Below are 14,951 nucleotides of genomic sequence, written 5' to 3'. Positions count from 1 at the left end.
ATTTAAACCTAAAAATTTTTTCTGTAATATTAGTTGGATGAAATATTGCAAAATTAGGTAAAATACCATTCAAAGAAATTTCTATCTGCAGATATCTGGAAAAATGTGAACTAGGCAACTTATATTTATTAGATAATTGTTCAAAGGACATGAAACAATTATCCATGGATAAATCACGAAAGCATGTTATTCCCCTTGTTTTCCATAAGGAAAAATCTTGATCAATTCTAGAAGGTTGAAAGAAAAAATTAGATATAATAGGACTAGATAAAATAAATTCATTCAATCCAAAAACTTTGCGAAATTGAAACCATATTCGTATTGTATGTTTAATTATTGGATTAATTATTTGTTTATTCAATTTGGTTAATGCAAAGGGGAGCAAAGCTCTTAAAATAGAAGCTAATGGGAACCCCTGCACAGACTCACCCTCAAGGTTCACCCATCGTGGACAATGAATTTCATCCCAATCTTGCAACCAAAACATTAAATACTGGATATTAATTGCCCAATAATAAAATCTAAAGTTCAGCAATGCTAAACCACTATCCTTTTTTGATTTCTGTAGATATTTCTTACTCAATCTAGGATTTTTATTCTGATATATATTTATGAAGAAATTTTAGAATCAATAATATCAGAAAAGGATTGAGATAAAAATTGGTACCATTTGAAATAAATACAGGAATTTAGGTAAAACAGTCATTTTAATAGCATTAATTCAACCAATCAATGATAAGACAATGGGGACCATTTAGTAAACAATTGTTTAACATGGTCAATTAAAGGTAGAAAGTTAACTTTAAATAGATCTTTATTTTTTTTAGTAATTTTGACACCCAAATAAGTAAAATAATCAGTAATTAATTCAAATGGTAATTGTCTATAAATTGGAACTTGCATATTTAATGGAAAAAGCTCACTCTTAATAATATTTAGTTTATAACCAGAAAAATTACTAAACTGAGCTAGTAGTGATAAAACTGTCGGGATGGATTTCTCTGGGTTAGAGATATATAGTAACAAGTCATCTGCATATAATGATACCTTATGCATCTCCTTCCCATGAGTAATTCCAAATATATTGGGTGAATCATGAAAGGCAATTTCCAGGGGTTCCAAAGCTATATCAAATAATAAAGGACTTAACGGACAACCCTGTTTAGTACCTCTGACAAGCCTAAAAGAGGGGGATCTCTGATTATTGGTAACTATGGAAGTCAAAGGTGAATGATATATCAGTTCAATCCAAGAAATAAATTTGGGCTAAAGTTGAATCTCTCAAGCACATTAAATAAATATTTCCATTCAACTCTGTCAGGCGCCTTCTTGGCATCAAGCTAAATAACACATTCCGGAACTTTAGATGAAGGAGTATATGCAATGTTCATTAATCTCCTAACATTGAAATACCAGAAACGATTTTTAATAAATCCTGTCTGATCATCAGAAATAATTTGTGGCAGTACCTTTTCCAATCTATTTGCTATTATTTTAGAAAAAAATTTGGAATCTATATTCAACAAAGTTAAAGGTCTATATGATGCACAATCAATAAGGTCTTTATCTTTTTTAGGGATTAAAGAAATGGATGCTTCATAAAAGGATTGTGGTAATTTACCTACAAGTAAGGCATCCTTAAAAATTTTACATAGCCATGGTGAAAGTAAATTGGAAAAAGATTTATAAAATTCTTCTGTAAATCGATCCAAACCTGGTGCTTTTCCAGTATTCATCGCAAAAATTGCTTTCTTAATATCATCTTCCGTAATGGATGCATCTAGTTCTAAGCGTTCATTAAGTGGTAAATTCGGAATGTTCAATTTCCTTAAAAGTTCATGCATTATGGTAGATTCTTCAGGAAATTCCGCTTGATATAGAGAGGTATAAAATTCTTGAGAAGGTTTATTAATTTTGTCATGATCAACTGTCAGGGTACCATCCCGTTTAGAAACTTTACTAATCAGACGTTTAGCCGAAGCAGCTTTCAGTTGGTCTGCCAATAATTTACCTGATTTATCACCATGTATATAAAATTGACTCTTAGTTTTAAGTAATTGATTTTCAATCAGGGAAATTAATAACAAATTATGTTGCATCTGAAGTTCAACCCTCTTTTTATAGAGTTTTAGATTAGGAGCAACAAAATATTTTTTATCAGTTTCTTTAATCTTATCAACCAATGTACATATTTCATTATTAATGCATTTTTTCAATCCAGCAGAATATGAAATAATTTGCCCACAAATATATGCTTTAAAAGTATCCCACAATATTCCACTGGAAATTTCATCCGTAGAATTAGTTGAAAAGAAAAAATCAGTCTGTTCTTTAATAAAATTGGCTAAGTTTGAATCCTGAAGCAAAGTGGCTTTGAATCTCCATTGTCTAGCACTAGAAATTACGTCAGTGAATTTAATTGATAGTTTCAGAGGTGCATGATCAGAGATAGTAATTGCATCATATTCACATGCAATAACAGAAGAAACTAGTCAAGAATCAATAAAAAAAAATCAATTCTCAAATAACATGGGAAAAAAATGAGAACTCTTTCTCATTAAGATGCAAAAGCCTCCAAACATCTAAGATCCCGGAATCAACTAAAAAGGAGTTAATAAAAATAGTGGATTTGTTTGGAGATATTTGATTGGGGCAGACCTATCCATCAAAGAATTCAAGCAACAATTAAAGTCCCCACCCAGTATCAACTTATATTCATTTACATTAGGAAAAGATGCAAATAAATGCTTTAAAAATTCAGAATAGTCAGTATTTGGTGCATAAATATTAACCAAAACAACTTTTTGATTATAAAGTAAGCCAGTAATTAACAGAAATCTACCAATCGGGGCTGAAATTGTTTCATAATGAACAAATGAAATCGAGGAGTCTATAAAAATAGAGACTCCTTTTGCCTTAGATTGTGAATTGGAATGAAACTGTTGTTCCTTCTAAAACCCAAAAAAACACTGATTATCCACCCTCCTCACGTGAGTCTCCTGAGCAAAGATATTCTGAATATTCAGTCTATGAAAACTTTAAAAATCTTCTTCTGTTTAATTGGATGATTCAAATCATTTACATTCCATGAAACAAAATTAATAACATTATCCACTTTACTACATTAAGCCAAATGGTATGCAAAGGGTTAACCTTACTGCACGGGAAACCCATGACTCAGGAAGAGGAAAAAGTTTAAAGAGGAACCGGAATCTACAACAATTCAAACATATTTGTAGTTTCAGAACATCCCAATTGGAAAATATTAAACTAAAAGAAATCCCGTCCCCCACCCACCACGCCTGAAAAGAAGCTGACCAATAGCCAACCAGTACACTAACTAATCCCAAATACATTACCCCCAACCCTCATGAAGGCATAACTCCAAATGGAAGGAATGTAATAAACCACCCACGAACAAAACATTATGAGAGAAATACCAAGAAAAAAACTTGTGAGACATTTTGAAAGGCGAAATCTTGAAAAATGAAACAAAATACAATCTTATTAATATTTCGAAAAAAAAAATCAGTCACCAAAATGTTAAACGAACAGTTAAAAATACTTACATAAAATAATAAGAGAAAAGAAATCTTAACATAAAAGCATAATAAACATCTATACTCCAAAAAAATATACAGGTATAATCCAACCAGGAATGAGAATTCCTGAACTTTAAAGGCAAATCTACACGTTAGTTTTAAACTAATAAATAACTACATTCAAACATTAGAAAGCAGTAAATTTATTAAACAGTTGAAAACTAGTCAAGATCTTCAAGAAATTGATGTGCTTCCGTCACTGATTTAAACCATTTACGTGATTTATCTGGCAAAACAACCCTTAAACGCGCTGGATATAACAACGCAGGGTGTAATTTCCTTTGGTATAATTCTGACATCACCGACTTAAAAAGAGACTTCCCTTGTAACAACTCTGGACTAAAATCTTCCACCAAACGAAATCTGAGATCCCCATGCTCAATCTCTCCTTTCCGATATGCAACTCGAATTAAATGCTCCTTAGTATGCAGATAGTGGAATTGTAGAACAACGGCTCTGGGTTTTAAATCTTTCGGAGGTTTAACCCTTAACGAGCAATGAGCGCGGTCTAATATAGGGGGGTTAGAAAACATTTCAGTACCGAATACCTCCATTAAAAATTGAGCAAAAAACTTAGTGGGATCACCACTTTCAACGTCCTCACGAAGTCCTATAATCTGTAGATTCTGTCTGTGACTGCAGTTTTCCAGGTCAATGACCTTTATATCGTTCCAATGCCTGAGTGGTCGAGATTTCTTTCTTATCCAGCGAGCTCAATCTGCAGTCTCTTTGTCTGCCATTTTTATCAAGATCCGAAATTAGTTGTTGCTCTTCATTCTCACGTTTAATTGCTCCGAGTTGATCTTTAATATTATTTAACTTTATCTCGAGATTAGAAAAGCTTTTATCAAATTTATCAAGTTTGTCATCCAAAAGTTTGGATATAACTTCCAAAATCAGTTGTGCCTGTTTAGACTGTTTAGGGTCGCCGCCTTCTCCATTTCCATTGTCGGTTTCCTTGCTCTCGGTTAGTGCCTTTTTCCCTCTGGTTGTCATTTCCAAGAATTAAAAGTCAAAATTCAAGCATATAAAAATATTGTAAACACTTCAATGTGAATACTAAACGGGTGGTAAATAAATGAAAAAAATGGAGCAAAGTCAAGTGCGACTTACTCCATCTGGTGCTTCAAGAGAGTCATTTATTGATGGCAGCAGCAAGAAGAAATCATGACATGAATGGTGGACATCCTTGATGATGGATTCTGCTTTCCTGCAACAGCACTCTGTGTGGATGTGCTCAGTGGTGGGGAGGGTTTTAACCATGGTGGATTGGGCTGTATCCACTACTTTTTGTAGGATTTTCCATTCAAGGACATTGGTGTTTCTATACCAGTCCATGATACAACAAATCAGTATACCTCCCACAGCACATCTATAGATATGTCTTAAGTTTTTGCAGACTTCTAAGAAAGTACAGGCATAGCCATGCCTTCTTCTTAATGGCACTTGTGTGATCCTCTGAAATGAATACACCGAGGATTTTGAAGTTGCTGACCCTCTCCACCATTAACCCCCTGATGAAGACTGGCTCATGACCTCTGGTTTCCTGCTGCTGTAGTCAATAATCAGCTCCTTGGTCTTGCTGACATTGAGTGAGAGGTGGTTGTTGTGGCACCACTCAACTAGAATTTCAATCTTCCCACCTCTAATGCTGATTTGTCACCACCTTTAATTCGGCCAATAACAGTGGAGTCACTAACAAACTTGAATATGGCTTTGGCCCTGTGCTTAGACTCACAGTCAGAAGGGGGCTAAGCTCAGTTTTGTGGAGATTGTGAAGGTAATACTGTTGCCAATCAAAAATGACTAAGGTCTGCAAATGAGGAAATGGAGGATGCAGTTGCTCAAGGAGGTGTTATGGTCTAGGTCTTAAAACATGTTGATTGGTTCTGACAGTATGATAGCATTGAATGTCGAGCTGCAGTCAATGAAGAACATCCTGAAGTATACATCTTTGCTGTCCTGATGTTCCAGGGTTGATTAAGAGTTGACCTGTTGCGACGATAGCCAAATTGGAGTGGATCATAGTCTCAACTTCGGCAGGAGTTGGTATGTTTCATCACCAGCCTTCAAAGCACTTTATCACAGTGGATGCAAGTCTTACTGGATGAAAGACATTGAGGCAGGTTACCATATTCTTCTTGGGCACCGGTATCATTGAAGCCTGCTTGAAGCAGGTGGGTACCTCAGACTGCTGAAGCAAGACGTTAAAGATATCAGTGAAAATTCCTGGCAGTTGATCTGCACAAGTCTTTAGGACTCAGCCAGGTACCCCGTCTGGGCTGGATGCTTTCTGTGAGTTCTCCCTCCTGAAGGATGCTCTCACATTGGCCTCAGAGACTGAAATCAGTGTTTTCGTGGGGCTGTGGGAATTCATGAAGGTGCTTCCATGTTTTATTGGTTAAAGCAAGCATAAATGGCATTGACCTCATCTGGGAGCAAAACCTTATTGTCACTTGGTTTCATTTTGTAGGAGGTGAAGGTGTTTAAACCCTGCCACAGCTGTTGAGCATCCTTCAGCGATTCAAAATCGGTCTAGAATTGCCACTTCACACATGAGAAGGCTTTTCAGAGATTGTACCTGGATCAGTTGTATTTTTTTTAGTCGGCAGACCTGAATGCTGCTGATCTGGCTCTTAGCAGATGCAGATCTCATGGTTCATGCAGGGATTCTGGTTGGGGAAGACTCAATGATTTTGTGGAGACACACTCATCTTCGACTATTTTTATAAAGTCCGTGACAGCTGTGGTGTGTTCATTCAGATCCTCTGAGTTCTTGAACACAGCCCAGTCCACCAACTTGAAACAATCCCATAGCCACTCCTCTGCCTCCCATGACCACCTCTTCATTGTCCTTATTTTTGGAGCCTTGCTCTTTAGCCTCTCCCTGTATGCAGGTAGGAGGAGGAAAGCCATGTGATCAGACTTTCCGAAATGTGGACTAATTGTAGTATAACAGCAGTTGAGTGTGTTGGGACTCCTGGTGCTGCAGGTAATATGCCGGTGATAATTGGGGAGAGATTTATTCAAGCAAGCCTGACTGAAATCTTTAGCAATGATTTGAAAGTGTCAGGGTAGGCTGTTTCTTGTTTGCTGATGGTGTCACTCAGTACCTTGAGTGCTCACTTAACATCAACCTTTAGCAATATGTAAACTGCAGTCAGGATCATGGAGGAGAACTCTTGATAAGTAGAATGGTCAGCACTTAATCACTTAAATTCCAGATCGGGAGAACAACAGCATGACAAAACTGCTATGTCCGAGCACCACAAAAGAGTTTATCATGAAACACAGATCACCTCCCCTCCCCCCACTTTCGCAGCCTTCCAAATTAACAGTCCAGTCCATCCTGTGCATTGAGAAGCCCTCTAGTTTTACCAATATTTTTGGCGTGTCCTGGGTGAGCCATGTCTCTATGAAACAGAACACAGCAATTCCTCATTTCTCTCTGATGTAGCAATCTTGTTCTTTGGCAACTGTACATTTGCTAACAAGATGGGGGAAGATAACTGGGTAAAAGAAGTTTAATGCCCCATCGTTTATCTTGAAAGCCACGCTGTGGCACAAACCAAGAGCACAACAGTACAGTAACTCAACTACAACTATTTTACTTGAGCTATTTTATTTATGGTACCTGGGACAATGCAGCTAGCTCCTGCATTCTTACTTTCCTAAGTGGAAGAAGAAGTTTAGAGTGATCTAGAAAATAATTTGAGTATCTATCCCATGCTCAAGAAGCACTTCAAAGTGACTACAATCAGCACTTCAGTTTTGTGTCTCTGAGCCTGAATGATTCAGCAGGTGAATCAACTGACACACACACCTCAAGTACTACAGTCCAGATCTATACACCTGTTACTCAGGGTCTTAAATTAACTTTTTTAATTTAGTAAAGTCTTTACTCAATGAATATTTGTAGTTATACAATGGATTCCAGGTAATTGAGCCATCATTTATGTTTGATAGCTGACTATTTGGGACAACTCTTTTTTTAAAAAAAAACACTCAAACTAATTGAGAAAATAGCTGGATTTCCTTCATTATTTGGGACACGATGTCATTTAATTGGGGTAGGAGACTATTGAACAGTTTCTCGTTAGCATCAGACACATGCACTTTTGTAGCTGTTAGACAAAACACCATGATTAGTGAAAACAGTTTTTAAGTAGAGGTAGTTGCACGTGCTTGTGTTCGAAATGCAGTAATTTTTTTTGTCACTGATAGTTGGTGAGAAATAAGCTGTAAGACAATTCGGAACTGTTTTGCTCACTGTGGTTTCAAGCATTCAGGCTTGAGATGCCAGATATGGCCGGGAGTGAAAATGGAATGGTTTCACTACTTCATGTTGGTATCTATGAAGATTTGAAGGTATCAATAATCATCTTGAATGGAAGTGAAGATTTGAAGGATGCAGTCACGAAACCATTGTATATAGGCAGTTTGCACAAAGTGTCTGCGCTGATTTTGTTCATTTACATTCAATCAAAAGAATGTAGCAGTGTGTAGGTACACTGGATGAATTCCTCCAATTATTAACTAATAGTGTTATAGTACTGTAGTAGTATTAAGTGTTCTAATTTGTTCTGTGTTTTATTTAAATACATAATTTGCTATGCAGTTAAATGGTAGTGTGTCTTTTATTTATATACCTTTTTTAAATTTGAAACTTCGGCTAATTAGGCCAAAAAGTACCAGTTCTGATATGCCCAAATTAATCAGAATCCAGTGTATCTAAATAATTTAAGTCCTTGTCTTGTAATATAAACCACTGTTCATGTTTGGAGCAATAAAAAAAAAACTTGCCAGCCACCTCTCTATTAAGTTAATTTACAAGGAAATGCATCATCTCTTCCTCCTTCTACTCCACTAGATTTTCCTCCTAAAGTCACAAATTCCTTGCTCTGTACAACCAGTGCTCCATGAACTTGGACTCTTCTCATTTTTGTGGCCAAAAGATGGGGTGTTTGAGTCTAATTATGTGATTTAAGGTTTTCCCTGTGTGCAGAGCTTTCACTCCTGGTTTCTTTCCCCTTTGTTTATTAGCCATGCGGCTGCTAGGCTGTCAGGTCCAGCCGGAGCTCAGACCTCGGGTCCAGCAGCCTCGGAGCCGGTGAATCCGGAGCCTCATCAGCCAGATGATGCCCCAGCTGCTCCCGTTGCAGCTGCCCCAGAGAACAGGCCCTTCAACCAGAACATTCAGATGAATGCCCAGGGGGGCCCAGTGCTCAATGATGAGGACCTGAATCGTGACTGGTTGGACTGGATGTACACTATGTCTCGTGCAGGCATCTTGCTGAGTATCGTCTACTTCTACTCCTCTTTCAGTCGTTTTGTCATGGTGATGGGAGCCATCCTGCTTGTTTATTTGTAAGTATTATAACAAAAGAGCCCGTGGTATTACAGGAAAGGTGCTTGCATTGAAAGAGTATTGGCTGATCGGCAGAAAGCAAAGAGTGGGGAAAAAGGGATCCTTTTCTGATTGGCTGCTGGTGACCACTGGTGTTCCGCAGGAGTCAGTTGTATGTCAGTGACTTGGATGACAGAATTGGTGGCTTTGTGGCAAAGTTAGCGGATGGTACAAAGATGGGTGGAGGAGCAGGTTGTTTTGAGGAAGTACAGAGACTACAGAAGGACTTGGACAGATTAGGAGAATGGGCAAGAGATGGCGATGGAATAGTGTCGGGAACTGTATGGTCATGCACATTGGAAAAGGAATAAAAGGAAAAAATATTTCTAAACAGGGAGAAAATTCAAAAACTGACGTACTAAGGGGCTTTGGAGTCCTCGTGCAGGATTCCCTAAAGGTTAATTTGCAGGTTGAGTCTGTGGTGAGGAAGGCATATGCAATATTAGCAACACACATCAAAGTTGCTGGTGAACGCAGCAGGCCAGGCAGCATCTCTAGGAAGAGGTACAGTCAACGTTTCAGGCCGAGACCCTTCGTCAGGACTAACTGAAGGAAGAGTTAGTAAGAGACTTGAGAGGGGGAGGGGGAGATTCAAAATGATAGGAGAAGACAGGAGGGGGAGGGATGGAGCCAAGAGCTGGACAGGTGATTGGCAAAGGGGACATGAGAGGATCATGGGACAGGAGGTCTGGGGAGAAAGACGGTGGGGGGGGGGGGGACCCAGAGGATGGGCAAGGGGTATAGTCAGAGGGACAGAGGGAGAAAAAGGAGAGTGAGAGAAAGAATGTGTGTAATAAAAATAAATAACAGACGGGGTATCTTGGCTTCATCCCTCCCCCTCCTGTCTTCTCCTACCATTTTGGATCTCCCCCTCCCCCTCCCACTTTCAAATCTCTTACTAACTGTTCCTTCAGTTAGTCCTGACGAAGGGTCTCGGCCTGAAACGTCGACTGTACCTCTTCCTAGAGATGCTGCCTGGCCTGCTGCATTCACCAGCAACTTTGATGTGTGTTGCTTGAATTTCCAGCATCTGCAGAATTCCTGTTGTTTGCAATATTAGCATTCATTTTGAGAGGACTAGAATATAAAAACAAGGATGTAATGCTGAAGCTTTATAAGGCATTGGTGAGGCCTCACTTGGAGCACTGTGAGTAGATTGGGCCTCTCCTTTAAGAAAGGATGTGCTGATAAAAGAGGTTCATGAAAGTGATTCTGAAAATGAATCATTTATCACATGAGGAACATTTAATGGCTTTGGGCATGTACTTGCTGGAATTTGTAAGATGGGTGGGGGGATTCTCATTGAAACCTGTTGAATATTTAAAGACCAGGATAGAATGGATGTGGAGAGGATGTTTCCTATAGTGAGGGAGTTTAGGACCAGCAGGCACAACTGAATATAGGGACATCCATTGAGAACAGAGATGAGGAGGAACTTCTTTAGCCAAATAGGGACATCCATTGAGAACAGAGATGAGGAGGAACTTCTTTAGCCAAAGGGTGATGAATTTGTGGAATTCGTTGCCACAGGCTGCTGTGGAGGCCAGGTTATTGAATGTATTTAAAGGGGAGTTTGTTTGATTCTTGAAAAGAGGGTGTGGGGAGAAGGCAGGAAGGTAGGGTTGAGAGAGAAATGGAATGGAGGAGCAGTCTTGATGGGCCAAATAACCTAATTCTGCTCCAATCTCTTTTGGTCTTTTAATTGAACTGAATGCCCCACAATTTCAAAAGGGTAACAGCCTATTCCCAATTTCTGTTTGGCCTTTTTGGTGTGTGGAAGACATGGAGCTGAAAATGAAGTCTAATTTTTTTATGGTGTTAAAAGGCCAAGGGATTTGTTTTTCTTACTAGCAAAGCGCTGGTGTTAATCTTTGAGCTAATTTACAAGAGAAACACAAACTTGCTTTGCTGTAAATATTCCGATTCTTGTTATGTTTCTGACATTGCTTCCACACTGAACACCAGGCATGCCAAGTAACCTATAGTCTGTTGGGCAGTGAGTTAATACAACAGCAGGTTGAATCTTTTGGAAGATGTGCTTTTATGCTATATTAAGTGTTCTTTTGTAGTATCCAGATGAAGACACTGGTGCTGCTGTCTCCCATAGAACATAGAAAAGTACAGCATAAAAACAGGCTATTCAGCCCACAATGTTGTGCCGAACTAGCTAAAAAGTAAATCAAAAACACCCAAACACCAATCCCTCCTATCTACACCATGTCCATATCCCTCCATCCTCCTTACATCCATGTGCCTATCCAAACGTCTCCTTAAAAACTTCTAATGTATTTGCCTCTACCACCATACCAGCAGCACATTGCAAGCATCCACATTTCTGAGTTTTAAAAAAACTTATCACTCACATCTCCTGCCCCCCCCCCCCCCAAAAGCTCCCTCACACATTCAATACATGCCCTCTGGGTATTCGACATTTCAACCCTAGGAAGCAGATGCTCTGTCTATTCTTTCTGTGGTGTGGTGTGGCCTCCGTCGGTCATGGTCGACCATGGGTACTGCGCCTCTGGTAGCCACTGAGCTGGAGTGGCCTCTCCAGGGCGCGAGCCAGGGCAGAATTGATATGGAGATCTGCCTGTTGCCCATGCAGTGGGACCCCCCTCTCCATGCTGATGACAGGTCCACAGGAACGACGAATGTCGATAGCGTTTGATGCCAGCAGCATCGCAGGAGTTGCCGTGCCAGTACTGGGTACAGCAGTCAGCCACCTTCGGGACTCCGACTCTGGATCTTTCCTCAGGGTTTACTCCCAAAGCCTTTCCCGTGAGTGGGTATAGCCGCAAGGCATTGGAGGTTTGAAATTGGAGTTTTCCCTCTCCTAGATGAGCTATCATCCGTGGTTAACGAACCCCATCTGCCCAGAGCAACTGGTTGTAAGACGCCAGTGGCCCGCCTTTGCCCTGTCAGTGAGAACAGCTCCGCTGGGCATAAGAACTATGCCACACGTTAGGAGAAGGCCAGGAGTTGGACTTGGTTGTCAGAGGCTGATTGAGATGCATGGCATGAAGAGCATTTGTTTAGCAGTGGGAGCTCGTCCCCACTACCACCATTCGGCTATGACTACCTTTCTATCTATGACTCTCATAATCTTGTAAACCTGCCTTCAGCCTGTGACACTCCAGAGAAAACTGCCCAAGTTTATCCAGTCTCTCATAATAGCACATCTTCTAAGCCAGACAGCATCCTTGTAAACCTCTTCTGCACCCTCTCCAAAACCTCAACATCCATCCTATAGTGGGGCAACCAGAACTCTACTCTATACTCCAGATGTGGTCCAGCCAGAGTTTTATAAAGTGCAACATAACCTCCTGACTTGAATTCAATGCCTCGACTAATAAAATCAAGCATTCCATAAGCCACCTTAACCACCTTATCCACCTTATTGACCTGTGTAACCACTTTCAAGGAGTATGAACTTGGATCCCAAGATCTCTCTGCTCAGCAACACTGTTAAGTATCTTGCCCATAACAGTGTACTGTCTTATTGCATTTGACTAAGGAGCAACATCTTGTGTTCATCTGGGTTAAACTCTAGGGAAAATGAGGAGATAATAGAGAGGAACTATTGGCAAGTAGTCACACCGGGGCCTTGAGAGACAGATAAGTGGGTAACAGTCAGGAGAGGGAAGGGCAAAAGTCGGATACTAGAGAGTACCCGTAGCTATTCCCCCCCCTTAACAATAAGTACTCCTGTTTGAATACTGTTGGGTGGAGGGGGGGACGGCTTACCTGGAGGGTGCAACAGTGGCCATGCATCTGGCACAGAGTCTGGCCCTGTGGCTCAGAAGGGTAGGGAAAGGAAGAGGATGGCAGCAGTGATAGGGGACTCTATAGTTAGGGGGTCAGACAGGCGATTCTGTGGACGCATGAAAGAAATGCGGATGTAACTTTCCCTCCCAGGTGCCAGGATGTTTCTGATCGTGTCCACGACATCCTGAAGTGGGAAGGTGAACAGCCAGAGGTCGTGATACGTATTGGTACCAGCAACATTGGTAGGAAAAGGGAGGAGGTCCTGAAAACAGACTACAGGGAGTTAGGAAGTTAGGAAGGAAGTTGAGAAGCAGGACCTCAAAGGTAGTAAAATCAGGATTACTGCTTGTGTCACGTGACAGTGAGTATAGGAATAGAGTGAGGTAGAGGATAAATGCGTGGCTGAGGAATTGGAGCAGGGGGCAGGGATTCAGATTTCTGTACCATTGGGACCTCTTTTGGGGCAGGAGTGACCTGTATAAAAAGGATGGGTTGCAATAGAGTCCAAGGGGGACCAATATCCTAGCAGGGAGGTTTGCTAAGGCTATTGGGGAGAGTTTAAACTAGAATTGCTGGGGTGGGTGGGAACTGAACTGAAGAGATGGAGGAAGGGGCAGTTGGCTCACAAATCAAGAAAGCTTGTAGACAGTGTGAGAGGGAGGATAGGCAGGTTATCGAAAAGGGATGCACTCAGACTGATGGTTTGAGATGTGTCTATTTTAATGCAAGGAGTGTCATGAACAAAGTGGATGAGTTTAGAGCATGGATCAGTACTTGGAGCTATGATGTTGTGGTCATTACAGAGACTTGGATGGCTCAAGGGCAGGAATGGTTACATACAGTCCCAGGCTTTAGATGTTTCAGAAAGCACAGGGAGGGAGGCAAAAGAGGTGGGGACGTGGCACTGCTGATCAGAGGTAGTGTCACGCTGCAGAAAAGGTTGAAGTCATGTTTTTTTATAGAGGAGTAAATAGGGAGACAGATTCTAGAAAGATACAATAACAACAGTAACAACAGGGTTGTTGTGGGAGATTTTAATTTCCCCATTATTGGCATACGGCATGTCTTGGGCGTCTGAAACCTGGCGGAGCCCATCCCCCTCCAGATTTTTTTTTTACGAGGTCGAGTTGTTAGCTCGACACTCAACCCAGGCACAGATGGAGAGCGTGCAAGGGAGCCGGCCGGATTTGAACTCGGGACCTCTCGCCCCGAGGTCCAGCGCTGATGCCACTATGCCACCAGCCGGTGTACACAGTATGTAGATAAGCCTATAAGAGGAGTTGCTGTACTTGATCTGTTATTGGGAAATGAGCCCAGTCAGGTGTCGGGTCTCTTAGTGGGAGAGCATTTTGGAGATAGTGATCACAATTCTATCTCCTTTACCATAGCATTGGAGAGGGATAGGAACAGACAAGTTAGAGAAGCATTTAACTGGAGTATGGGGAAATATGAAGCTATCAGGCAGGAACTTGGAAGCATAAAATGGGAACAGATGTCCTCAGGGAAATGTACGGCAAAATGTGGCAAATGTTCATGGGATATTTGCATGGCATTCTGCATAGGTACGTTCCAATGAGACAGGGAAGGAATAATAGGGTACAGGAACTATGGTGTACAAAGGCTGGTGGAAATCTAGTTAAGAAGAAAAGAAAAGCTTGCTAAAGGTTCAAAAAACTAAGTAATGACAGAGACCTAGAAGATTATAAGGCTAACAGGAAGGAGCTTAGGAATGAAATTAGAGCCAGAAGGGGCCATGAGAAGGCCTTGGCGAGCAGGATTAAGGAAAACCAAGGCATTCTACAAGTACGTGAAGAACAAGAGGATAAGACGTGTGAAAATGGGACCAGTCAGGTGTGACTGTGGAAAAGTGTGTATGGAACTGGAGGAGATAGCAGAGGTACTTAATGAATATTTTGCTTCAGTATTCACTACGGAAAAGTATCTTGGTGACTGTAAGGATGACTTACAGCGGACTGAAAAGCTTGAGCATTTTGACATTAAGAAAGAGGATGTGCTGAAGGTTTTGGAAAGCATCAAGTTGGATAAGTCACCGGGACTGGATGAGATATACCCCAGGCTACTGTGGGAGGTGAGAGAGGAGATTGCTGAGCCTCTGGCGATGATCTTTGCATCATCAATGGAGACAGTAGAGGTTCCGGAGGATTGGAGGGTTGCGG

At 40.8% G+C, this 14,951-nt stretch overlaps 1 protein-coding gene across 1 annotated transcript in view; it reads left to right on the top strand.

Moving 5' to 3' along the window:
* The window catches only part of herpud2 (HERPUD family member 2), a 51,757-nt gene that overhangs the window by 28,369 nt on the left and 8,437 nt on the right, over window positions 1-14,951 (top strand). The window contains exon 6 of the mRNA XM_072260745.1: window positions 8,646-8,969. Within this exon, the coding sequence (XP_072116846.1) occupies window positions 8,646-8,969 (324 nt within the window). The remainder of the gene's footprint in view (window positions 1-8,645; window positions 8,970-14,951) is intronic.

The sequence above is a fragment of the Mobula birostris genome, chromosome 1, assembly GCF_030028105.1.
Source record: "Mobula birostris isolate sMobBir1 chromosome 1, sMobBir1.hap1, whole genome shotgun sequence".
Lineage (NCBI taxonomy): Eukaryota > Metazoa > Chordata > Chondrichthyes > Myliobatiformes > Myliobatidae > Mobula > Mobula birostris.
This window is presented reverse-complemented; position numbering and strand designations above follow the sequence as displayed.